The sequence below is a fragment of the Monopterus albus genome, unplaced genomic scaffold, assembly GCF_001952655.1.
Source record: "Monopterus albus unplaced genomic scaffold, M_albus_1.0 scaffold50.1, whole genome shotgun sequence".
NCBI classification, from domain to species: Eukaryota; Metazoa; Chordata; class Actinopteri; order Synbranchiformes; family Synbranchidae; genus Monopterus; species Monopterus albus.
This window is the reverse complement of record NW_018127930.1, coordinates 1666651-1692016: the sequence shown is the minus strand read 5'-3', so window position 1 is coordinate 1692016 and position 25366 is coordinate 1666651. Positions and strand designations below refer to the sequence as shown.

General features: G+C 39.9%; 2 protein-coding genes across 3 annotated transcripts in view; one reads left to right on the top strand and one right to left on the bottom strand.

Annotated features, from left to right (window-relative positions):
* Nucleotides 1-13532, bottom strand: part of ptpa (protein phosphatase 2 phosphatase activator) — a 20797-nt gene extending 7265 nt beyond the window's left edge. The window contains exons 1-9 of one of the 2 annotated variants that reach the window (XM_020601045.1): nt 13297-13532; nt 12322-12415; nt 11285-11394; nt 11024-11110; nt 8768-8893; nt 8556-8673; nt 6962-7061; nt 5391-5515; nt 3946-4046 (exon numbers count right to left, since the gene is read on the bottom strand). In XM_020601045.1, the coding sequence (XP_020456701.1) occupies nt 3946-4046; nt 5391-5515; nt 6962-7061; nt 8556-8673; nt 8768-8893; nt 11024-11110; nt 11285-11394; nt 12322-12346 (792 nt within the window). In that variant the 5' untranslated portion in view covers nt 12347-12415; nt 13297-13532. Of the gene's footprint in view, nt 1-3945; nt 4047-5390; nt 5516-6961; nt 7062-8555; nt 8674-8767; nt 8894-11023; nt 11111-11284; nt 11395-12321; nt 12429-13296 lie in introns of those variants that run through there. The other variant, XM_020601047.1, reaches the window with a different exon arrangement.
* Nucleotides 12726-25366, top strand: part of crata (carnitine O-acetyltransferase a) — a 14072-nt gene continuing 1431 nt past the window's right edge. The window contains exons 1-13 of the mRNA XM_020601048.1: nt 12726-12984; nt 14618-14914; nt 15499-15617; nt 16574-16627; nt 17123-17288; nt 18841-19015; nt 19705-19883; nt 22035-22135; nt 22340-22459; nt 22655-22777; nt 23724-23859; nt 24182-24244; nt 24950-25087. Of these exons, the coding sequence (XP_020456704.1) occupies nt 12958-12984; nt 14618-14914; nt 15499-15617; nt 16574-16627; nt 17123-17288; nt 18841-19015; nt 19705-19883; nt 22035-22135; nt 22340-22459; nt 22655-22777; nt 23724-23859; nt 24182-24244; nt 24950-25087 (1698 nt within the window). The 5' untranslated portion in view covers nt 12726-12957. The remainder of the gene's footprint in view (nt 12985-14617; nt 14915-15498; nt 15618-16573; nt 16628-17122; nt 17289-18840; nt 19016-19704; nt 19884-22034; nt 22136-22339; nt 22460-22654; nt 22778-23723; nt 23860-24181; nt 24245-24949; nt 25088-25366) is intronic.

Below are 25366 nucleotides of genomic sequence, written 5' to 3'. Positions count from 1 at the left end.
CACGGTTTGACGTCGCTGTGTAGAATGGGGTTAGCCCAAACCAGATATAATGTACAGGCCTGTTGGGTTCGGGGTCTTTCATTCTCAGTCTGCCTGCGTGCAGTATTGGAGGTGAAGATACCTGGACGTGTAATGTTAATTTTACCTGTGATCTTTTGAGTAAACCAGCACGGCTATTTTTTATATGCAAGTGGTCCGCCTCGTCTCTCTGAGTTCCTGGTTAAAAGGACTGGGAGATATCTTTCATTACGAACAGTTATGAGGTAGCCACGTCGGAAGCCACGTCGACAAATTGACGTGGCTTCTTTCACATTTCCATTGCGTTTTTGTTAGCCATGTTTCTAACGTAGCTTACTCTTTGTTAGCACCAATTCTATCACCAGTGCATCTGCACTGAAATAAGAACACCAACATCTAGTACACTAAACAACAAGAAATGCATTGCGTGCCATTATGGTGCATTACCTGTGACCCAAATTTGAAAGTGAAGAGCAGTGAATGCTCACGGTAACAAGGTAAACAAAAGATTCTTCTTTCTGTGGGCATCTACCGTCCCCCACATGTGACTGGTCAATCTTTCTTTCTGTGGGCATCTACCGTCCCCCGCATGTGACTGGTCAATCTAGCAGCTTTGCCAGATGATGTCACCATCTGGAGCAGCTAAAGTGGACCAGATCCAACTTTTTTTGCCACGGGAGGTTGCATCGTTTTGCCGGATCCCACTGCGGTGCTGGTGTCAGCTGCAGTGAACGCAATCCCCCATAGAAATGACTAAAGAGGGCTGTTTTTTTTTTTTTTTGTCTAACACTGTGGAAACCCGGTCTGAATAAGGTTTATGCTAAAAATTTCCCCCTTATCTAGTCTCAAAATATGTCATTGACATTGTGAAAACCTAAAAATTGTAGCAAATTTATTAAAAAGGGAAAAACTGATATCACATTTGAAAGTATTCCGATCCTTTACTCAGTACTTTGAGTTGAGGTACCTTTAGCAGAAATTACATCCTTAATCTTTCTTGGGTATGATGCAACAAACTTTGCACATCTGGATTTGGAGATATGACATTTTTCTCTGGAGATCCTCAGGTTCTGTCAGGTTGAATGGAGACCATTGGTGAACAGCCATTCTCAGGTCTATCCAGAGATTTTCAATTAGGTTAAAGTCCAGGTTGGGCCAAGGACATTGGCAGAATTGTTCCTAAGCCACTCAAGCATTGACTTGGCTGTATGTTTAGGGCCACTGTCCTATTGGATGGTGAACCTTGAGCCATGTCTGAGGTACTGCATGCTTCAAAGCATGTTTTCTTTGATTCTTTGTGGGTGACTGGGGTTCAGTGGGTAGAGCAATTGCCTTCCAACCGGAGGGTTGGAGGTTCGAATCACGGTGCCTGCAGTCCACATGTTGAAGTGTCCCTGGGCAAGACACTGAACCCTCAAGTTGCCCCTGATGGTTAGAGCCATCGGTGTGAGTTGGTGCCGCAGATGGCTGCCTTGGTTCTGTACCGGAAACAAATTCCTTGTGTGTGTGTAACATATTTGGCCAAATAAAGGTGATTATATCTCTGTACTTTGTTGAGGGAGAGCAGAATGAAGCAATGACCAGTCTCCCTATCCCTGCTGCAGCAAAATCCTCATCTGTGAAAAGCTAGAACCAGAGAATGTTTGGCATTTTTGCTACCGACTAATTGCTTAAGCTCTAAAGCACATCTCCATAAATGAAAGAATAAAGTCAACAAAATGAAAAAAGTCAAAAAACAGAAAGGATGAGGAGAACCAGAGAGGCCCTTCTTGACACACCTGCAGCATCGTTTTAAGTACATCAGGAGTAGGAAGAGGAAAAAGAAGGAAGGTGGTGTGGTGTGTTGTGTTGTGTTGTGTTGTGTGTGTGAGAGAGAGAGTGGGAAGAAGGAAAGGGATGTAGGTGCTCCACCAACGCCCTCCTCCATTTTCCTCCCATCCCTTTCCTCCAAAAAACAAAGCACACGGTTCCTGCTCTGGCACTCTACCAACAGAATCCATCTGCCTGTTCCTCATCTTCCTCCTCCTTAACAAACCCACATTCAGCTAGGTCAGCCAGTTTAATAACAGCTAAATCACTACAAAATGTAAAATATCTAAATAAGTAATATATACATGCTTTACCGTGTGTAATGTCAGTATTTTAAATATATGGTGGTATATTTTACCTGCCATCTTATTCCTGTATCCACACTTTTATCAGCCATTTTGTATTCTTGGCTATTCTTGTTTTTTTGTACTCGTGGGTGATCTTATACTTAGACTAGGCGTTTGTTCTTTTGGCTTTAAACTCCTTACCTGACTCCAGGAGAGCCCTGCACAAGAATTCCTATATGCCTAGACTGGCAAATAAAAATCTTAAATCTCTCAAGTGACCAATTTAAAAAGTAAACATAAGGGTACAGCAAGAAAAATACAAACTTTAAATATTTCAGCGAGGGCAATCTTCATTAGGGGGCAGCAGACCACATTTGGAAGTCACCCAGTGATGAATGATGCCATGTTTCCTGACAAAACTAACCCCTTTACTGTGAATTTAGACTTTTTTAACTTGTAGCTAAAAACTTCACTTTCTGATATGTAGGTTTCTTGGGTCTACCTCAAAAGGTCCTCTGGCTTCCTTTGTTTTGTTTTTTTTTTCCTCTGACAATGATCTGAAACTAAGGTGAGTATCCAAAACAGTTAAAGTTTTAAAGGGAATGGTTTACCAAAATATTACAAAAATCATACTGTAGTATCTGACAAGAGGTTTTAGTGGAACTACTTTCTACTGAAATTGTAGTCTCAAAAAAACAAAAACAAACAAACAAAAAAAAACTGTCAAATGTGTGTTTTGTGAATTATTTTGGGTTAGGACAGTTGTTTTCCAGACTTTATGCTTCAGTACATTCAATTTTAAATTAAAAATATGAACACTACTACAAAGTGCTAAGTGTCCAAAAGCTAAGGGATCAAAAGTTGCTTAGCTGCAGTTGGTTTGGTTTTCAAGGCAGTGAGCACTACAAACAAACTCAAATCCTCCACTGGACTGAGACGGAGGAAGAAATCTCAGAGGCTGATCTCAAAACATCTTAATCCAAAAATATCAATAAACCTAAGTGAGAAGCTATTTTTGTAATTAGGGTGAACTTGCCCACAAAAACAAAAAATATCAATATACAACAGACAAAAGAGAGGGTGTCTGAATTCTTCTGCAATAATCTTTGGCCACTAGGGGGGTGTACAACAAGGTTTAAAGCAAACGGTGGCATGTTGTCATCTTATTGCATACAGATGCTATTGCAAAAAGCTGCATGATAACAAATCCAGCTGACACAGCAGCATTCATTTGGAGTTGTATTTGTGTTCAAGTCCACCTAATGAATACAAGTCCAGTAATCATTCTAACAATTCTGTTTTGCTCTTCACCAACTCCTGAGGGAAATGTCTGTCTCTCTAGTTCAGGGGTGGCCAATTTCAGTCCTCGAGGGCCACTGTCCTGCTTGTTTTCCAACTATCCCTGCCTGACCTGCTGCTGATTATCTGGCTCAGGTGTGTTCAGCCAGTCAGAAGCTGGAAGATACCATCTTAGATGAAAGTGGAGTGAGGAAAGATAAAGTGAATTGGTACCTTCCAATAAATATACAAATACTAATTAGAGTTGTTTGAAGGTATTGTAGAGTGTGGTACCATGCTACCAAAAACAGATGCTTATCCTGTGGTTCAAGGATGTACTGCATTACTTTTGTACTGAAATGCATTAAACTGTGGTCCTGGTATTTTGACTGCTTGCTGTGCCTTTGGCTACTATAACAAATAGTAACAATCAGGTATGACAATACAGACAGAAACCACAAGTGCCTCATAAAAAATAATGTATCAACTCTCATTTGCCTAAGGAAAACAAAGCCAGGTATTTTGTTTTTTGTTAGGCGTTTCATTTTCTCACCTCATTTATGAACTTGATGCAGTCCAGAAACATGTAGTCTGGGTGATGTTCGTTCACCACTCTCTCCTCTAGGAGGTGGCGAGGCTCAATTGTGGGGTGATCTGGAGAAGATTCAGGTGTAAGTGCACATGTTGACCACTAGGTGTCACCATTCACCTCCCATTAAATGAGGTCAGACCTACAGTTCAAACTCAGCTCCTAGCACTGCAGAGATGCACAGACTAAACATTTATCAGTGTAACATGGTCTTAAATGTGAACATTAACCACTGCATGGGATGAACAGAACTACAACAGGGACATTTTGTTGTCGTTTTAGTTCTTATTCATTGCTGCTGCTTTCACAGAAAGAGAGAGCAAACTGAATATACTGTATAGCCATTACAAATCTGGTTTTGATTATTCCATGTACCCAAATTTGTTACCGTTGTAGAATGCCCCAAATCACACTTAAATGTATGACATTGGTTTTCTTTTTCCTGTTTCTGAAGTTGACACCATCTTGTGATAAATTATATGCCTTAATTTTGTCTCATTATTATTAGTATGTTTCTACATATCAAAAACCCTCAGACACATTTTATAGACGTTTTTCACACTTTCACATTTTGACATGTGATTTAAAAAAAAGCACAAGTGTACATAGTAAAGTATGATGGCTGAATTGCATTTAGCTGCTTCACTTTCAGGGTTCTTGTATTGTGCTTACAGGCTCACTGTCATGACTTACTGGGACATTTGAAGAGAAGAAGCCATTGAATGATTTTTAGAAAATATCAAATTGTGATTTTTCTTTTATTTAAATAAAAACTGACTGCCTTTGAAATTGCAATTATTTACAAAAACTACAACTCTGTATTTGTAGTGTAAACAAGAGGCATTCACCAATTCACTTGGTTTTGAGTAACTGAGACCCAATTGAGTATGATCCAAACTCTGCCAAATCAGTTTTACTGCTGCAGGTCTCAAGGTCCATTCTTCTATTCCATCAAAATGATAAGTTGGTGGTTCTTAGTTGACAAAACCACCTTTGGCCAAGCATAAATGTACAGACAGTATCAAGCAGCAGGGCCTATTCACTGGGCAACAAAGAAGATGACTTTTTGTTTTTTGCACTCACAGATTTAATGTTAAACTACAGCTGGGTAAAGCAAGTGATAGTTATTAAAGTGTGTGATCCATTCCCACCAGCTACTGTGCCACTTGTTACAACTTGTTACGAAAGTGAACTTAGGATGTTACAATTAAAACGGGGACTCTGGCAATCAGTTGCACTCTGTCAAGTTCTGAAGTTAAATTACACTTTTGTTCCCCATTCTGAAAGTAACACCAACATCATATGCCTACATGTTCCAGCATCCATTACTCTGCGCTGTCTGAGGGATACACAGACAGCTCTGACAGGGTTTTTCTATTTTTATTGACCTGATGTAGTGAGGCTCTTACCTATAAACTGGGCGCTGCCCCATATGAAGGGCAGAAACTGGAAATCATCCAGTCCCCACACCCCTTGGCTTCCAGCTGGTTCCATTCTGTAGGTCCTCTGTAGCTTCCTCATTAATAAGAGATACCTGAAAACACACACACACAGAGGAGGATGTGACAAGAGGGTCAGATTACAGGTATTGTGCTGGAGGTGGTGTGGATAAAGTGACAACCTGCAATAATGTTATGTGCAGTTTATCATTATATAGTACAATATAATGCAACTGAGAAAAAGTTTCAACTTAATCAAATGTGAATGTCAGTTTTTAGTTAATGTCAAATTAAATACCTGACAAATCAGGTCCTGCCATACATTCATGCAAAACGGCGTAAAGCAATTCTGCCCAAAACAACCCAATACGCAACATTACTATCATAATATCAGTTCAGCTCGCTACAATAGCTCACCCAGGGGCGTTTGGGGAAAAAATAAAAACATTTCATACTGTGTTTCTCTTTTTTTATGCAACACAAACTAGCACATTTACAGGACAGAGGACATAACAGAGAAGACAAGACATATTTACAAAGGAGGCATATGGTCGGGGGTTTTACATTTGGTTTGTGTGTATGAGGGTGTATTCAACTCTTTGCAGTCTGGTATACATTGAAGAAAAAAAAAACTAATTAGGGAAAGGAGGGGGCTATTTTCTGCGTTTACTTTCAGATGGCTTCAAAGACAAGCAATAGTCATTTTTTAGGAAATAATGTGCCCCAAACAACACACTTAGAAACGAAGCATGATCCATGGTCACAATGGCCACAGCTGACCCAGGGTAAAAAATATAAATGTTTGTAACAATGCTCCATTAGATCCTACTGCATATACTGTGTGAACAAGACATTACCCGTGTTCAAAATGGCTCCTGTGTTTACTCAGGCACTATTCCCTATATACAGACACTCAGTAGCTTGCTCTATAGTGAGCAGCAAAATGATTTTCAGATGCTTATGACAATTTTGTGTCACCAATGATAGATGCAGTATCGTACTGTGGAAATATAATAATGCAACACTGCATTGTGTGAGATGCAGTGCAGAAAGTCATACATGCCACAGACACTACATTCCTCAGTTCCATTGTTGAAATTTTTTGACAACACTGTATATTTAATAAATTTCACACTTCAAACTCAAGACACATAGCAGAGGGGAAATAAATTACTTATAATGAAGAGAAATAATTTCCAACACAGCCCAAGTATCTATAACTACACTAGTGGCTCTGTGAGCCTGTAATGCTGACTGTAAAGAAAATACAAACCCTTAAAACAGATAAACCAAAAAAGTACTGGACAAACTGGGATTTTCATCTGATAATGACTTTGTATGAAAAGTCAGAGAATCACCAAAATTATTAGGATTCATATTCTGAGACCAACAATGTCTGCACAAAATTGCATGGCAATCCATCCACCAGTTGTTGGGATATTTCAGTTTGGAGCAATCAACCAATATTGCAACCAAAAAGAGATCAATGACATTATTTGGTTCCACTTAACATGTTGAAACCCACAGCGGCAACAGCTCACCTGTCAAAAACTTTAAAAGCAATAGCCAGCTGATCATCTACTCTGAGAGCTCCAACCTTACAGAGACAGCAGAGGAATGCAGCAAAAGCAGCTTCATGACCTGAAAAACAAACACACAAAAACATCAACATAACCTGCGTGTAGATAAAAATGTTGATTCGAACTGAATGATTTTTAATTTTTTTTTTAAACAGCATTACAACCTTGCTTTCTGTTAACACATCAACTAAAAACAATAATTAAGCTGCGAGTCTTGTTATAGGAATAAATGGCTGCTGATTTTGTAATGATCTGGGTCAAGCTACTTTGCACAAAAATAAAGCAATTGCAGTGTGGCATTGCACTTGTCTAACATATGGAGTCATGGCCAAAAATACTGGCACCCCTGCATTTCTGTCAGATAATGCACCACTTCTCTAGGAAAATTGTTGCAATCACAAATTCTTTGGCAACACATCACTTGTGGCAGACACACTGGCCTCAAACAGTCAAAACAAACAGCTACTGTGCTACAGGGGAATCCAGCATCGATGAGTTGATCATTCACCGGCCGGCTGATCGTAGATTTCCAGCCACTCCATTCACGCCACATTAACACCCGGTCAGGAACATTCCCGGATATGCAGTAAGCTCAGACCTTTCAATTTTCACCACATCCTCTGGTCACAGTGCAGCAGCAGGAGGTAAAAATGCATCCACAAAACACACATGTAGTTGAAAAATCCCGCTTTTAATATGGCACCAGTGGATGTCAGGCAAGCTCACATGAATTGCTCACTGCCTGAAGATTATGATCATTCAAGGAATTCCTTAAACTATTGTGCAAGACTTTACAAAGTTGGGGGAAAAAAGCCTCACCAGCAAGTTTGCATAAACTGAGTTGCTTCTGCACAGAAGTACAACATAGGTACACCTTTTTGAGCTTTCGGTCACTTTAAAGATAAGTCATCGTTGTAACATTGTAGATAAGTCAAAAAACTGAAAAGCATGCCATGGGCTCTTTAACTGATATTCACAGAATGATTAAAAAACTGCTACTTTCACTTTAGCTCAGGGCAGGGTTAATAATGGCACAGAGCTGTTATCTAATATGTGGTTAAAATCCTACAAGGCTTTCAGCACAGCAGAATGACCAGGATTTAGGTTCGATAGTTAATTAATGTGGATTCTATCAGGGGTAGGATCCAGCTGTCTGGTCATTACCCCTAAATCACAATTAAAATGACCAAGTTACATCAGTTATTACACAAAAAAACTGGTTTTGTTACTAAATGAACAGTTTATTAAACTTTTTTGAACATACCAGATTTAACTGATATCTTAATACCCCACCAAATTAGCTACCTAAGTAGTTTTCATAAGAGACTCAACAGGATTTAGATTCAATAAGCAGATTCACATTTGAGAAAATGCTATCGAACTCCTTCCCCTAGTAGAGGCACAAAATCTCAGAACTTGAGCCAAGCAAGAAACTTTTGTTTCCCCTTCCTATCTCATGAACTGCCAAATTTTTTGTCTCATAAGTTCTGCTAAGGTGTTTTGTATAGAACTCCTGTACTGAACTGAAACAAACATGAATACAAAGCAATGTTACCTGTTCCATAGTCTATCCTGGTGGGGTTCCCCACAGACTCTTTCAGATAGACCGCTATCTCTGGAGCTGCAGCGCATTTGTCAGCAGGGAGCACTGCTGACACCAAGGACTCCGCTTCCTACACAGACACACACCACCTGTAAGCTGCAAGGCTTCACTTGAGCATGTGGCCATATGCATGAATGTGTATGAGAAAGTGTGTGTGTACTAACCTGGTCTAGTTTAGCATACCAGGTTCTGTAGGCCTTATTACCAAAGCGTGATGGCTGGTTAACAGGAGGGGTCTCATTTATCCATTGGTCCAGAGTCCCCAGAAGGTCTAGTAACTTCTCCACTGTCTATCATATATGACAACCGTAACAAAACTGTAACTGACTCTTATGCTAATAAACATCCTCATGATAGTTTTAATGACCATAAATAGAAAGAGCCAATAAATCAATGCACCTGGTACAGACATCGCTGGTATAATCAGACAGACTCTGTGATCACTTATTTTTTGTTCAATATAGCAGAAGAGTTTGTTCTCAGACAAAGACCAAGTACTGTAGAAAAAGTGATTGTTTTATGAAACATAAATGCTGTTTAAAGGAGAACGCATCTCCTGTGCTGCTGTACTGAGACGTAGATCAAAACACTATTTTACACAGTGATGCCATCTGATAGCATAAACACAAATACAGGTTAAAGACAGCAAATGCACTGTGTAATCAGCGATGCAGACATAGAATTAGCGCTTCATGATTGTATGCCCTCTGCAAACTAGTCCTATTCACAGGAATGGGACAGATGTGAGGTCACCAACCTTGACCTTTGACCACCAAAATCTAATCAGTTCATTCTTGAGTCCAAGTGGACATTTGTGGCAAAATTTGAAGAAAGCTCCCTTAAGGCATTCATCATTAGTCATTTAGGTCAACATTGGATCATTCAGAGATCCTCACTGAACTTCTGGAGAGAGTTTGCTGCACTGAAAGTAAAGGGGCTGAATAATTTTGCACGCCCAATTTTTCAGTTTTTTATTTGTTAAAAAAGTTTGACATATCCAATAAATTTCGTTCCACTTCATGATTGTGTCCCACTTGTTGTTGATTCTTCACAAAAAATTACAGTTTTATATCTTTATGTTTGAAGCTTGAAATGTGGCAAAAGGTCGCAAAGTTCAAGGGGGCCGAATACTTTCGCAAGGCACTGTATGAGGTTAAATAAAATTGGACAGACAGGTGGATGGACAACCCTAATATATGCCTCCAGCCACAGCTATTTCTGGCACAGAGGAATAAAAATAAGTGCTCGGAGGTAACAGGAAATTGTCTCCTTAGAAATCCTACTACAGTTCAGACACAGAAGCAAGTGTCCTGCAATTCTGTGGCAGTGAACTTAAAATTTTGCACTCTCTTTATTGCCATTATCACAGAAAGCCTGTTACAAACTGGACCCGAAAAGTTGAGGGTGATTACCAGGCAGGAAGGTCTTTGCATTATAGGAAATGTAGGATCCAGTACCTTTAGAGCTTGACAAGGGTAAAGAAATTCAGCATGTCTCAGCCACTATAGCTTCCACTTTGACCAGTCTTGCTTAAATCTCTCTCTCATTGACCAACTCCATGAAGGCACATTATCAATAGCTGGAGTAGCCCTTTAATATAAATGTTTAATTAGTGGCTTGAATAATATTAACACTTGGCTAAATTTGTCATGTTTTGTTGTTATTCAACATAGAACCGTTTTCTTTGAAGTCACTATAAGTTCAGTGAAAGCCGACCTCACACATGTAAACAAACCAGTGTGTGTGGATGAGTATGGCAGGGCGGTTAGGTGAAGCAGCAAGTAGCCGTGGGATGTAGATTCCTGTCCATTTAACCATCATGGCCGTTCATGGCAGGTACTTCTTGTATTTACTTAGGGTCTGACTCTACATGAAAGAAGAGATGTGTTTGAAATTATTTATGTAAAAATCTTGTGTATTTGGAAACCTGAAGGGGGCTTGCAGAGCTTTTGTTGAGGTTCTTTATCTACCACTTGAACAATAGCTTTTGTTGTTTTGTGTGAGTTGCAGTAGCCACATTTATGCGAAATACAACAGGCTAAAATAAAATATTAATAAATGGTGTGGCCAGCTTAACTCAATTTTTCCAGTACTACAGAGCTGGCTCACTTTTAACTCTGACAGACCATTATAGTAACCTAAGGCTCACTAATGTTATCCAGTGACTGAGCAGTGGCAAGACATGAAAACTTAGTGTATTTGAAAGCTCTGGTAGCTAGAAAATGCTAGTTTCACATCTTAACCATGGTACTACTTCTGGAAAGTGAATCCTAAAAACAAGGGCATGGGTCTAAGAGGCATTAGTGTGCAACAGAGAACACAAATGAGAAGCTTTCTAACCAACTTTCCAGGTCACTACAAGTTGACAGCCTTTTACATTATGCCCCTGAGTAAACAGTCTTATGTTAAGGATGACATACCTCTGACACTTTATATTCACATGTAAGCTTCTTTCCCTTCACACCTTCATTCAGTGTCAGAATGAAGCCCATGTAGTCAGCATATGCCTGCAAAAAAAGAGAGGTGCATAAGACACCAGTAGATTAAGTGAGTGAGGCTTACATGCCATTTCTGACCCTCTTCTTTATGTAGTTAGGTGCTTTTTGTACAGAACATGGCAAGTCAGGCAAAAATCTTCAGGATGATGAAATATGGCCATACAACCACAAGCAGGAACCTACCTGAGAGCGTTTCCACTTGCCCATGTCAGGCACCATGCTGATTTCTTTCTTGGGCACCATGAAGGTGACACTGGCTGTGACTTCAGGTGCTTCATCCTCAGGGGTGGATCCTAAAATATGGATTTTTATAAAAAAACAAAACAAAACAAAAAACAACTCATAATTTTGTGGTAGCTAAATGTAGGCTTTCCAAATAAGTACAAGGCAGGGAAGGTCTAACAGAAAGAAGAGTGAGTAGTAGTAGTATGGGGAAACATGGGGTGTATTATTTATGAGGTTATGTCTCTTTACATTTTTATCAGACAATTAAATTGCTGGAGTAGCCATTTAATTAGAACACAAAGAATTATGTTGATAAATATGACTATTTAAATATGTTAAAGAACAGAGAACATGCACATAAAAATGTACAGGTGCTGAACCAACAGCTTGAAGGGAAAAACCAAACAAAATTCACACACTGTATTAAGCTCCCAATAATTGAATTCAACAGCAGTAACGTTTCCATCTATACAAGATCTTCGTCAGGCACCATCAGACAGACGTCACACTGAAAGACCTATTTATATGCACCTGCTAAAACACCTGTCAGGCGTTTTCAATTTAACTAATTTGAGAAGAATCTGCTTCTGCTTAAATTCGTTAATCATGTCAGTGTTTGTGTAAGGCTAATTTGCGTTTGTAAAGTGTAAGAATTGATTAATTGAACCCCCCCCAAGACATTTATATAGAGTCTGTTCTGTTATGTTCTTAATAAATGACTGAAATGCAGTGGTGCACCACTGGAAACTGGCTCCTGTAAATTCACTCTAAGTTATGTGCTAGCTAATCCTCCCGGACAGTAAAACATATCGTATGATAGCTTTGCCTGGAAAAAGAAGCCTTCCGGGCTTATCTATCAAATAAAGATAATTTGCTCTATGACCCATGCAGTACTGTGGTGTAAGCTACTTGCAAAAGATACTATGTTTCAGCATAACAGCAAAAATGATACAGAACTTATGAATACTGAGCTGAAGCCTTCAGCCGCGCTTTACCTGACGGTTGATCTGTTTCCGCCATGGCGAAGGCTGTCAGTCCTCTTCATGGGTTTCAGGCAGATTTAAAGCTGCGGTGGTTCACTACTGCCGCCTGTTGTTCGCAAAATAAACTACATCACTTCTTTAGTTTGTAGCTTAATAAAATAAACCTTTTCCTTTTCTACCACTTTCTTTCCTAGTGACACAATACATGAATAAATAAATAAAAGTCAGGCATTCGAGATTCACTTCCTTACTTACGCACAAAAGCGTTATTACCAAAATGCACTTAAAGTATCACATAAAAGTACGCCTTGTGTAATCCTGTTTAGTCTCTCTGTCACTGTAATGTATTATGATAAATATGTGCAATATATTATGCATGACGCTGTTTAGCTCAGTATCCATTTATTGAAGTGTAGACCGTGCATGTACACATCACTCTCTGGTCGCACCCACTCTATCCCCATGACATCCGGACACCGGTGTAAACAGCTTACTAGCCTTATACAGCCATTGCATTGTATAGCCGGTGTGAAGTTGTCTGCTTCTAGACTGTCTGTAGTGAGACAGCTAGTACATCTAGCTAAAAGCCAAACGTTTATATTGGACTGAGCTTCGGACCTGATTTGGGGGAGTTTTTCTGATTGCAGAATGTGGGGCATTTGCAGCAGAGCTATGGTGAGTAACGGGTCGTCAGCTGACTATACGAATATACTCTGTCCAAAAGCCAGCTTTAGCTGACAGTAACAGTTAATTACACACTGACTTGATAACTACTGTCACCGACATGAGACGGCCCTAGTGGTGATTTTGATTAGCAATGTTTGCTAACTAGCAGTTAGCAAAGTTAGCTAGCTCGTAACTTTAATGGACTGAAGCAACGTTAGTTTAGAGCCAGAGTAACTGGGTCAAAGGTTATTTGTGGCTAGCCAAGGTTATGAAAGGCTAAAAGATACCGAGGACTAGCTTGACATAGACAATGTTATTCACCTTTATTTGCTCTAGCGTTGTCCCTGAAAGTGTTGTGCCTTGAGAGAAGATAACATATCGTAAAAGTACGGTAATGTTACTGGTCATCAGATTGGATTTTCTATTCGGCAAACACATCTGCTTGGAATAAAAATGTTTAAAGAAGGGATATCATTTGACATAACGTAAACGACAATCCAGGAACCCGCCAAGGCTGTAACAGCTGTCACAATTTATTATAAATCGACGTGACATAGGAACAAACTAATTTTTGGTAGTGGCCTGGTTATGTTTCCTCACTGTTTTCAAGAGGAAAGTGAGCACAGACTGCCCTCTACCGGAGCTTTTAAAAGGGACATATAGACGAGAGACAAATTTAAGGAAAAACCTGAATAAATGAGTGGAGAAACGTGACAAATGGAGATGATGTCATATTGGGTCCACTTGTCCCCTTCGAGGGAAAGGTCACTGGAAATCCATTCACAGTTGTTCTGAGTGATCACCTTTATCCTACAATGAAACACTGCTATCTGGATGGGAGTGGTCTCTTCCAGGATGACAGTGCCCCTATCCACAGGGCAGGAGTGGTCACTGAGTGGTCTGATGAGTATGATGAAGATGTGACTCATATGATGTGGCCTTCAAAGTCACCAGATCTCAACCCAGTTGAACACCTTTAGGAGATTTTGGTGCACTATGTTAGCGTCTCCACCACCATCATCCAAACATCACACGAGGGAACATCTGTTGGAAGAATGGGGTCCATTCCTCCAGTAGAGTTTGGAGACTTGGAGAATCAATGCCAATGAGGATTCAAGATGTTCTGGTGGCAGGTCGTAGCCCAACATCTTACTGAGACTCTTTAAACACATTAATGAAAACACAACAACATTTCACCAAACACAGGCCAAAAAGAAAAAGTTTGCCTACATTTTCTAAAATGTAAAATACCATATTTTCTCTTTTGTTGTTTTTTTAAATATTGTATTTTTAGTTTTGTTGTTTTGTGAAATGTACAAGAAGCGTACAAAAAGTTTGTTTATTTAGCACATTTAAAAACAAAAATGTTTTGTATAGAATTTTTAAAACAAAAGTCTAGCAAACAATAAGGTCAGTCATTTTCTATATTAACAGTATTTTTAATACTCCCCATACAGAGAGTAAAACCAACAATGAATTCCCTCTAGTTAATGTTTGTCAGCGGTGTCAGTCCTGGATTAGCTTGTTCGTCTGTGCCGTAGACCTCTGTGTTGTTCAAGAGCAATTAAAAACACATCAGGTAAACACACCGCTGCACTGGGTGACGTGTTTCTTTATTAATTTAAACCCCTTTGTCTCTCAGGTAAAGCTGGGGTTGGCAAAACCCTCTGGCTTAGTGAAACCCTGTCACCTGGTAAAACCTGTATCACCTACTCGGGTCACTGGCAGATACCTCACTCACCAGAATAGCCTGCCCCACCTGCCTGTACCACCACTGCAGCAGACCTGTGATCGGTACATTACTGCTCTGGAGCCCATTGTGGAGGTGGATGAGCTGCAGCACACTAAAGAGCTGGTGGAGGAATTTCAGAAACCAGGAGGCATTGGAGAGAGACTGCAGAGAGGCCTGGAAAAGAGAGCGAGCAATACTGAGAACTGGGTGAGCACTTTGGATAAAAAAAAAAGTATTGTGATGTAGGAATACAGTATGTAGTCCTGACAATATGTACACATTTTTTGTTATTCAGTCTCTGTGCTTGAGAACATTTAATGGGAAATAATGGAAATGGCAATGGAAATCTCAGCTTTGAGGATGTTTACATCAGTATAGAAGGAACTGTGTGGGAGATCTAGCTCTTAACACACAGTGCCAGAGGTTTAGGGGTGCCAAAGGAAATGGACAGATACACATGAAGTCAAACCATATTCAGTATTTTATGGAAAACCATGTGCGATCAGGGGCGGCATGGTGGAACAACGGTTAGCATGAAGGTTCTGGCTGTGGATCGTGCATGCTCTTCCTGTGCCTGCATGGGTTTCCTCTCTCATCAGCTGAAGCACAGATTCTGAAGAACAAAAAATGTGTAACTGTACAAATATTTAGTCTGGACTGTAAGACAGTGCTTTCCTGACACACCAGTTTGCTTTTATTTCCTACTCAAATGAAGCAGACACTACTACTTTTAATTTCCTTTTAATGAACTTCAATTTTCTGCCCATAAATATGTCTCTGTGTTTTTACAGTTGTCAGAGTGGTGGGTGCAGGTTGCTTATCTTGACTACCGGTCGCCTGTGGTGGTCCATTCAAATCCTGGGTTGGTCTTGCCTCGCATGAACTTCAGGGATAAGCAGGGACAAATAAGGTGATCAGGCACAGAGCAATTAAGACAACCAAAAGATGTCATGAGTTTCAGCTTTAAAACATATTTTACCCATTGACAACTTCGATTAACCTTTTTTAGAAGACAAAGTTGGTGTTTATTGACAGACTGAAGCTATTTGAACACACTATATCAGATAGTGTCTTGCTCATATTTGGATGTACACATTTCACTGGAAGTTGTATACAAAGGTTTGGGTACCCCTGGGTTGATCTTCAAACTTAAAAAAGTGGGGAAAAAATATTAAAACCTACCCCTTCAGCAAATAGACTGGCAGCCTTTCTTCAAATGGTAATTAATGCACTTTAATGTCACTATAGTACAGTAATTGTGGCATGTGCAAAAATCTGTACTTATTAACCCTGCCTCCCCTTTGTCAACTGTTAAGCATAAGGGTGAAAATATTCTGTTTTGGGAATGTGGCAGCCAGTGGCACAGGAGCCACAGATGAAAGAAAGGAGTCCGCTAAATATCACCAAATTCTAGATGTAAATGTCCTGCAGTCAGTCCAGAAAGGCTTCTACAGCAGGACAGTGATTCAAAGCAGATGTCCAGATCCACTACGAACTACTTCAAGAAACACCAGCTGAAGCTTCTGAACAGCTCTCACTGTCTCCTGACTTGAACATCATTGCAAATCTGTGGGTACATCTTGCTCGTACATGCTGTGTGTGTGTGTGTGTGTGTGTGTGTGTGTGTGTGTGTGTGTAAAACAGCCTGGAATATCTGAAGAATGCTAGCTGCAAGGTTTTTATTTTTATTTACTTATTTTTGCCCCAAGAATCAGGAACATATTTACCCAGGAATGGCCAAACTTCTGATAAGTTTTAACAGCTCCAGAGGATGTCTCATCATCACTTTTTGCCATAGTTACCACCACATATGCATTATGTGCTATGATCACTTATACAAGTTAACATTTCATGCTCTGTCTTTAGGTTTGCTGCCAAACTGATAGCTGGTGTTTTGGACTTTAAGACAATGATTGACAAGTGAGTACTGAGCTCAAAATGATATCCTTCTACCAGGCATGTGAGCTTAATCATCACACAACTTTTTGTAGTGTCTGTATTCTAGGAGTAAAGTAATATATTTTGAAATGTAGTGATATAAAAATGCATCATACCATAAAAAAGTATCAGTTGTGTCTTTCTGAGAGTATTTATGTTCATCTACTCTACAGTCAATACTTAAGGACCCAGCTGAATAATATGCATTTCAGTTTGAATTGTCATAAGCTTTCTTCTGCTGGTTGAAACGATTGTCATGCTTCTTAAATTTGCTTAGGTCAGAAATATTAAATATGTTTCTCTGAAGAGTCGTGAGTTGTATGTAACATAATGAAAAACATCTATAAAGCCCTTTTAACACAATTTTTATGCCTATGATGCTTATAGAATTCTCTTTAACTAATAGATTTTTATTCAGGAATACTGTCTGGGCATCAAGTATTGTGCATCCAGATTAGTATGTGTTATACTTCGCAGTGAGTCACTTCCAGTGGAGTACCTGGGAGGAAAGCCCCTATGTATGAACCAGTATTACGAGGTGCTGTCATCCTGCCGTATCCCTGGCCTGAAGAGAGACTCAGTGGTGAACCACGCCAAGAGCTCGCAGCCCCCAAAGCACATCATTGTAGTACACAACTTTCAGGTGAGGAGCACTGGTCCAAATCACATGTCTGTGTCTGAGCTGAGTTGGAGACCAGGGGCCTGTATCACACAGCAAGGTCAACTTGGTCTGGCTCTCTTTGGGTTACCTGGCTTCACTGTGTCTGACATTTGTGATCCAGGAATTATGGAACTGGTTTTCAACAAGCACAGTGTACTCTGAGTTGTTCAGGCTATGGTTGGTATTCTCTACATGTTCATTAGTCTAGTCTGAGTAGTGTAGTGAGGACTGGGACCATTCATTAGGCTGTTAGTGTAATCCCATAGTGGACACATAGAAAGTCACTTTTGGCTTTTCCCGTTTAGGGGTCGTCACACTGACGACTCGCATGTTGACCTTTGGCACGTGTTTTACACCGGATGCCCTTCCTGACGCAACCCTGATTTGAACCCGGCTGCGCCTTAACCACTAGCCTACCAGGGACGGCTCCAATAAATATAATTGTTTCTGCTATTGTGATTAGCAAAGATATTACACTGTTCTATTAAAATGTGCTTATTTTAAAAGTAAAAGACTCAGTGGACAAGTTGATTTGACCCCAGTTGATTTGGCAGGATGTAAATTTTACAACTAACTGTGATGGAAGAACCACTGCAAGGCTGACTTTCAGTGAATTCAGTTCCAGAGCAGCTCAACAGGAACAGTAATCTAGGACATCATAACTGAGCTATGAGCAGGATGCACGCTTTTACTTTCACTAAGTGTGTGAACATCTGTTTTTACATCACAGATGATGAACAAAGACATTAAAATAAGAAGCAGAGGTAAAACACAAGACCCATCACACCCCAGAGTGGATGCATCGTTTACTAACTTGTTATGGAGCATGTTAAGTCGTAGTCGTGATCCAATCTGATTAAAAGTGATACTTTCATGATATCAGAAAAACCTGAGTTAAGTGCAGAGACAGCTGGATAACCCACTAATCTCACTTTATGATACAGGCCTCAGGTTTTTGAAGATTATTTTCACAATTTATTAGGTCTGTTTTGGGTTTCTTAAGGTCTTGGAGTCCAGGAGACCACTTTAAAAAGTTTTCCTGACATAACCTTAAGGTCATTTCCTGCTGTAGCTGTTTGATACTGAAAACACTAAATCTGCACAAGCTGGATTTTTAACAGCTCAGTGGTATTTTAAGCACGTCTGATGTATAATTCTGAAAATGTCCTTAATGCACAAGCATGGTGTTAGGACCAAAACAACCAAACTGATGTACTTTGTGCAGTGCCTCACTTTGAGGAATATAAACATGTTTTTTGATACTTGTTTCTGTAGACACTCTTGGGTCATTATTCAACAAATACTGAGCTTCTGAACTCGGTGTTTCTCTCTGAGAAACCTATCGTTGGCCATAAATAATACTGTAGTATTTAGTTTTGTCTGACTTGTTGGTTCAGCTTTAAATAGCTGTTCTTTCTTGACTTGTTGGTTCAGCTTTAAATAGCTACAGCTGTTCTTTCCTCTGATAAACTGAGAGTTGTTGATTATAAAGTTTAATTGAGCCTTTTTTTGTCTTTTCTCCAATTGGAATCAGTTCTTTGTGCTGGATGTGTACAACAGCGATGGGACTCCACTGACAGTTGATCAGCTTTGTGTTCAGCTGGACAGGATCTGCAACGCTTCACTACAGACCACCACAGAGCCTGTTGGCATCCTCACCACCCTGCGTCGCGATTCCTGGGGCAAGGCCTACATCAACCTCATCAAGGGTGAGCTAAGACAACTGGCATTGAGCTAAAGGATGCTGGAGCCTTATCAAACTACTGAACAGCAGCGTGTACAGAGTGCTAGGAAGAATGACTTTGAGGTGGCAGATCTGCTATTGTTTGGCTCCCATTAGCTGTTGCAAAGTAACCACTATTCTTCCTACAATCCATAGGAAGAAGTAACTAGAACATATCCATGATTAAATACATTAAAAAACTTCCATGAATGTGCATATGCACCCATCAACCATAACATTACGACCACAGACAGGTGAAGTGAATAACATTTATTATCTTATTACAATAGAACCTATCAGTATTTGGAGTATTTTAGGCAGCAAGTGAACGTTCAGTCCTCGAAGTTGAAGTGCTGGAAGCAGGAAAAACAGGCAGGCTTTTCACAAGATTCAAATTTGTTTCAGCCTTTGTTAAAATAGTTGAAATTTATAAATACTGTACAGTGGTTTCTATGAAGAGAAAGTGGTGTTTTAAACTCCAGCAAAAGCCAAAGTTTTAATGAAAGGAAGGTGTGAACTCGGTATAACTGCATTTGTAGAATTTAAATGACAAGTGTCATTTCAAAATAAAATTGAAATGAATTATAATAACTTGTGCATCCCAAAAACTGTTACACTCTGATTACATAATAACAGTAAGCTTGCTTAGTGTGTGTGTGTACTTAATGTGTCCAGATAAGACCAACAAAGAATCTGTGACAGCTATCCAGAGAAGCATCTTCACTGTGTGTCTGGATGGAGCAATGCCTCAAGTGTCTGAAGAGACGCACCGCAGCTGTGCTGCCATCCAGATGTTGCACGGAGGAGGCGCCCAGTGGAACAGTGGCAATCGCTGGTTTGACAAGACCCTGCAGGTGATCCACAGAAGCATTGTACAAACACACGCACACACATTTTCTTTAGTAAAAGAGCAGTTGTTATAGCTCATGTAATGTTTCCCACAGATGTTAGTTCTGTTGAGAGCATAAGGCTTGTCTGTCTTTCCCAACACTTACTTTTAACAAATATAACGTGAAAACATCAGATGTGATTCTTACAATTTTAACTTATTTTTACATTTTACTACTTGCTTCAGGTCCACTGATACATCAGTGATTTAGCTGTAAATCACAGGAGCTGTATGTTATGAAGAAAAGTGAGAGGCAGATAAGGGAAGATAAGGGTAATGTTATTTATGGAACAGAGGATGGGAAGACATTAGTAGCTTTACAGAGGACCAGTGCTGAAGGAAGCAAAACTGTATTTAAGAGAGTGCAACCATATTTTGGTGAGGAACTCTAAACAACTTTTTGTTTAGAGTTGGAACAAAACTCAGGGGCTGTGTTTGATCAAACATGGTGCTGGTTAAAGACAGTCCATGACAGGCTTCAGTAACAAAACACCACACTGGCTCAGATAGTTGCAGAACTCTTGAAGCTCTTGGTGGTGTCCTCTCCAGGACCTCGTCTACAGAGTTCAAGAGGGCCTGATACTCTAAACCTTCCCCATCCCAGACCTGCAGATTTCCTCTTCTTGCTTTGCTCTGTATGCACTGTAACCAGGTTACATCACCTTTCTTCATTAAGCTGATTTCTTAACTGTCATGTAAATGATAAACCTGGAAACTATAATTGGGGTAGGGGGTTAAAAACAGCAGAAAACTGCCTTGTCAAGGTAGATTTTACATCTATGAGCCATACATCCAAAATAAGTTGTGGGAATAGGAGAGAAATCTGTTTAATGAAATGCTGCTGTACTGTATATGGGGCTTTACAGTAACTGGGTTACTATAGTGTGTGTACAGGGAGTAAGTAAGTGCAATCTCTAAATACCTGGTTACTCTGAGTAACTTACAAAAGCACTTTGTTTGGCCCTATGCCTGCAACTAATTTGCCTTGGGAGACCATTGAGGAGTTATAGATCCCAACATCACAGCCTTTAGTCCTCCTTCACAATAAAGAGGTAATTCACAAATAGAGCATATATTTAGTCATTATGATAAACGTACTAGTGCTGGGCAACAACTAAAATCCCTAATTGCGTTAACTGCATGATTTTTTGGGGATTAATCACAATTAGCTGCATTGATATGAACAGCATTCAATAATGAATTCAAAAGTAGTGTATTGTGCACTTTTATTTTAAAAATACTGCTATATGAAAAAAGTGCAATAACATTTGGTTTGCAAACACTTTAAACACATAAGGTGTCCAATTTGTTGTTGTTCTAATTCTGCAGCACTATGTTTAAAGCGGTCCACAACCTTTCTGCATTTGACCAGGACATTGTCAAACTGTTCTGCAGAGAAACGTGACAGAACAATGGAGACAGAGGATGTGTTCAAAAGGCAGATGTCTTGCAGCAGCCATCATATTTCTTGCACTATCTGTGCTAAGTGTGCTGACTTTATTTGAAACGTTCCACTGCTGTGCAACATGAATGAAATGCTCTGTTTCAGCAAAATGTCTCTCTTCTGTTTTTATTACAGTTAGAGCATGTGAATGCAGCTCCCACAGTTCATCAATATAATGCACTTTAACTCCGAGGTAATTATGGTTACCCTGCGATGTCCAGTAGCCTCCAGTGAGAGCAACAGTTGGTGCACGTTGTAATGCTGTCACTGTAGTCCTTAGGCCCACCCCAAACGCCCTCATTGGTTGAGACGTGTGATAACCCCCATTCCAAGCCAGTACTGATCAATATCCCACCCCTCCTGTGGCCCACGGTTTGTCTGTATGTGTATTCAGAGCCAGTAAGCAACGGACTTTCAAAATGGTAATAATAGTAATAAACAAAACTGCATTAATGTGCAATAAAATAATTCTCAGCATTAAGTAATGTGTTAACGCGAAAATAACGCCTTATCTTGCCCAGCCCTAGTTCTTAAAAAAACTTGCCACCTGAGTTGGACTTCTCCTGAAGGACTTGACTTGCTTTAACCTTCAAAACACACTCCTCAGGCTGGATCTAGTGCACATTCTTGTTTTGCCTTTTGTTCTCTAATAGTTTCTGATGTTTCTTTCAGTTTATTATTGGAGAAGATGGGATGTGTGGTGCAAACTATGAGCATGCCCCAGCTGAAGGCCCTCCCATTGTGGCCTTGATCGACCATGTTGTAGAATACATGTAAGTAGTAGGTCAGAGATAATTTAGGCTCTGTAGGTCTTTTTTTTCTTTACTAGAACATCTTTTATGGCCAGCAGCAAGGCAATAAAAACCCTTGACTTTATTAACTACAGCTCTAGTAATGGTTATGCTAGAGAATGTTTTTGACTACATTTGTTTTAGGTTAATCTTTTCAAACCTTTCTGTTCTCACGTTTGGTAACAGGAGGAAGCCAGAAATGGCGCAGTCTCCCACAGTGCCTTTGCCCATGCCTCAGATACTACACTTCAGTATCACGCCTGAGATCAAGGAGGTCATTGAGGAGGCCAAGCAGAGTATGAACACGTGAGGGCAGCTTCTATAACCACACTCAGTGGCCTGTACCTCACCTGAATATACATTTAGTAGGAGTGGTTGAAAAACTACCATGCTTTTAAGGGTTAAAGACCAGTAACCCTAAATTAGCAAACATCACATCTCTTAAATATCAAATGTTGCTCTATGATATCCTGGGTCTCACTGTCATTTCTTCCACTGCAGGCTGGCCCAGGATCTGGATATGAGGGTTATGGTATTTAGTCACTTTGGGAAAAATGTCCCAAAGGCCCACAAGATGAGCCCTGATGCCTTCATCCAAATAGCACTACAGCTGGCCTACTACAGGTGAGATGTTGACAAGTCATGAGGAAATGGACAGTCTTTGTATGGAACTGATTTACACTTTGCACTCACACCAAATGCAACTAAGTTGTAAATGAATGAATGACACTTTATTACGGACTCAAGGTCCAGGTTCAAAACAAATAAAAGCAATAAAAGAACAGTTTAAAATGAAACAATAAAAACAGAAAATACATAAAAATGAGAACAAAAGAACACCCATAAAACTACTGCCCCTTTAAAAGACAGGTATAGCAGTGTTTCCAGAGAACAGAAGTAAAACGCATGTCACTGTGTGCAACATTGGTCAACAATAAAATGATATGATTTTTTTGAACCATTCAACCGACAAATAAATTTAAACATCAGGTTTCTTAAAACAGCGGAAAATGTACTAATTCGAGATGACACGAACAATTCACTAGCACCCGTCCATCTAGGCTTTTTCAATAATATCCTTAGCTAGTAAGCTACTGACAGTTTCCGAAGACTGCCCTTTTTATAATTACACCACAGATGGGCAGTGTACAAGGAAGTACAATAAGCTTTAAACTAAGCCAATTTTACTCCAACCGAGCATGCACCAAATTTCCGTGCCAGTACATTAGCTTGTACATACAACATGCGGCACTGCCGATATATATCCCCGTCATCAGACAAACAGTCATTAATGACATGACCCAAATACTTAACTTCACTGCACACAGTTAAAATATTATCAAAGTCTTCATGTAAAAAATATTGATCCCACAGGTTAGACTACAGAGGTGGTTGTATCCATCACCTGAGATCAAATCATCATTCTTGTTTTTCTTTCAAATATAAACACACAAAATAGTTCATGCAGCAACTACCCTTAGCTTTATACACTCAGGCCCCAGTGACTCTTTAAATTAAAACAGTGAAAGTCTCTGAAGTGTTCTCACTGACTCTCCTCTTGTTTTGGCAGGATGTACCAGCGATGCTGTGCCACATATGAGAGTGCCTCGCTGCGTATGTTCAGACTGGGTCGTACAGATACAATCAGATCAGCCTCAAGTGCCTCAGCTGCCTTTGTCAAGGCATTTGATAACCCCAGACTACAGGTCAGATGAGAGGGACAGTTAGTTCTGTTCATCACTGACAGCACCTATTTTGGCAATAAACTGACAATCTCAGATTACAACCCAGGATCTCAGACATGATCAGACTGGGTTTATCAGCCAACCTAAACTTTCAGTGACCGTGCAGTGCTATTCAAATAACATGTATACATAGCTGTGTCATGTGTTGAGACAGTTTTTGAGTGTAACATATACTTTTTCAACCTACAGTGTGAATGTGAATAATGTGATCCATGTGAACAAGAACAGTACACTGATCTGTGTAGATGTGCTGTGATATTTTTTGTCTTCCTGTTTTTGACAGAACACAGAGAAGCTTGATCTAATGGAGAAAGCTGTAAAAGCACACAAGTCATACACTAATATGGTGAGTATTCACAGCAGCAGGCTTGGCAGAGATTCAAAAACAAGTCTGGTGATATTCTGTGCAGGTATTATATTACTAACAAGTATAATGGGTGTATCCATCTTATTCCACTGTGCCAGGGGTTTTCAAACAGTGGTCCTCAGGTTACCTCTTGTGCTGAATGGTTGTCCCTGGGTCACAGTTAGTTGAAAACCCCTGCTCTGTGCAAGTAAATTGTTGTGCAAAACCCATTGCAGAGGGTTTTGTTAATGTTCTTATCCATCTTATTCCACTGTGCCAGGGGTTTTCAAACGGTGGTCCTCAGGTTACCTCTTGTGCTGAATGGTTGTCCCTGGGTCACAGTTAGTTGAAAACCCCTGCTCTGTGCAAGTAAATTGTTGTGCAAAACCCATTGCAAAGGGTTTTGTTAATGTTCTTCATTATCATGAACACACACACACACACTGTAGTTTGTGTCTCAGTACCACACACACACAGCTGCCAAAGAGCACCAAATGTGGATTTATACCCACTGGAAAATAGTCCCCAGCAAATACAGTCTCCTCTTGTGTGAGCAAAGGTTGCTAAAATGCTTTTCCAATTGTTGCTGTATTGTCTTTACTGCTACTTGTTGACAATAACAAAATATAAAATAACCCTCATTTGTCCTTAGTTTCCATCTAGTGACTAACACCACAGATAAATGAGTTCTTTCCCTCTTTACAGGCAATCAGTGGCCAGGCCATAGACAGACACCTCCTGGGCCTTAAGATGCAGGCTATTGATGAAAAGCTCTCCGTACCCAATATCTTCAAAGACCCTGCTTATGCTAAAGCCTTACACTATCACCTATCAACAAGTCAGGTACGGGCCAGGCTTGAAACTAAGTGTGGGTACTGGTGTCCCGTTCTATGTTGTACCTGGTTCCAAGCTGTTAAAATACCTGGATTTGTTCCACGGTCGACACGTCACTTATTGAGTCTTTCCTTTACTTTCTCTGTTTAGTCTCAGACACGAGAAAAGGGAAAAAAAGACTCATTTAAATGTGATAACTTTTGGTATTTTGACAACAGAAAGGATGAGTGCTTAGCTACCACCAGTGTGTTCTGTGTCCTGAAAAATGCCACAGTATATTGGCAAAGT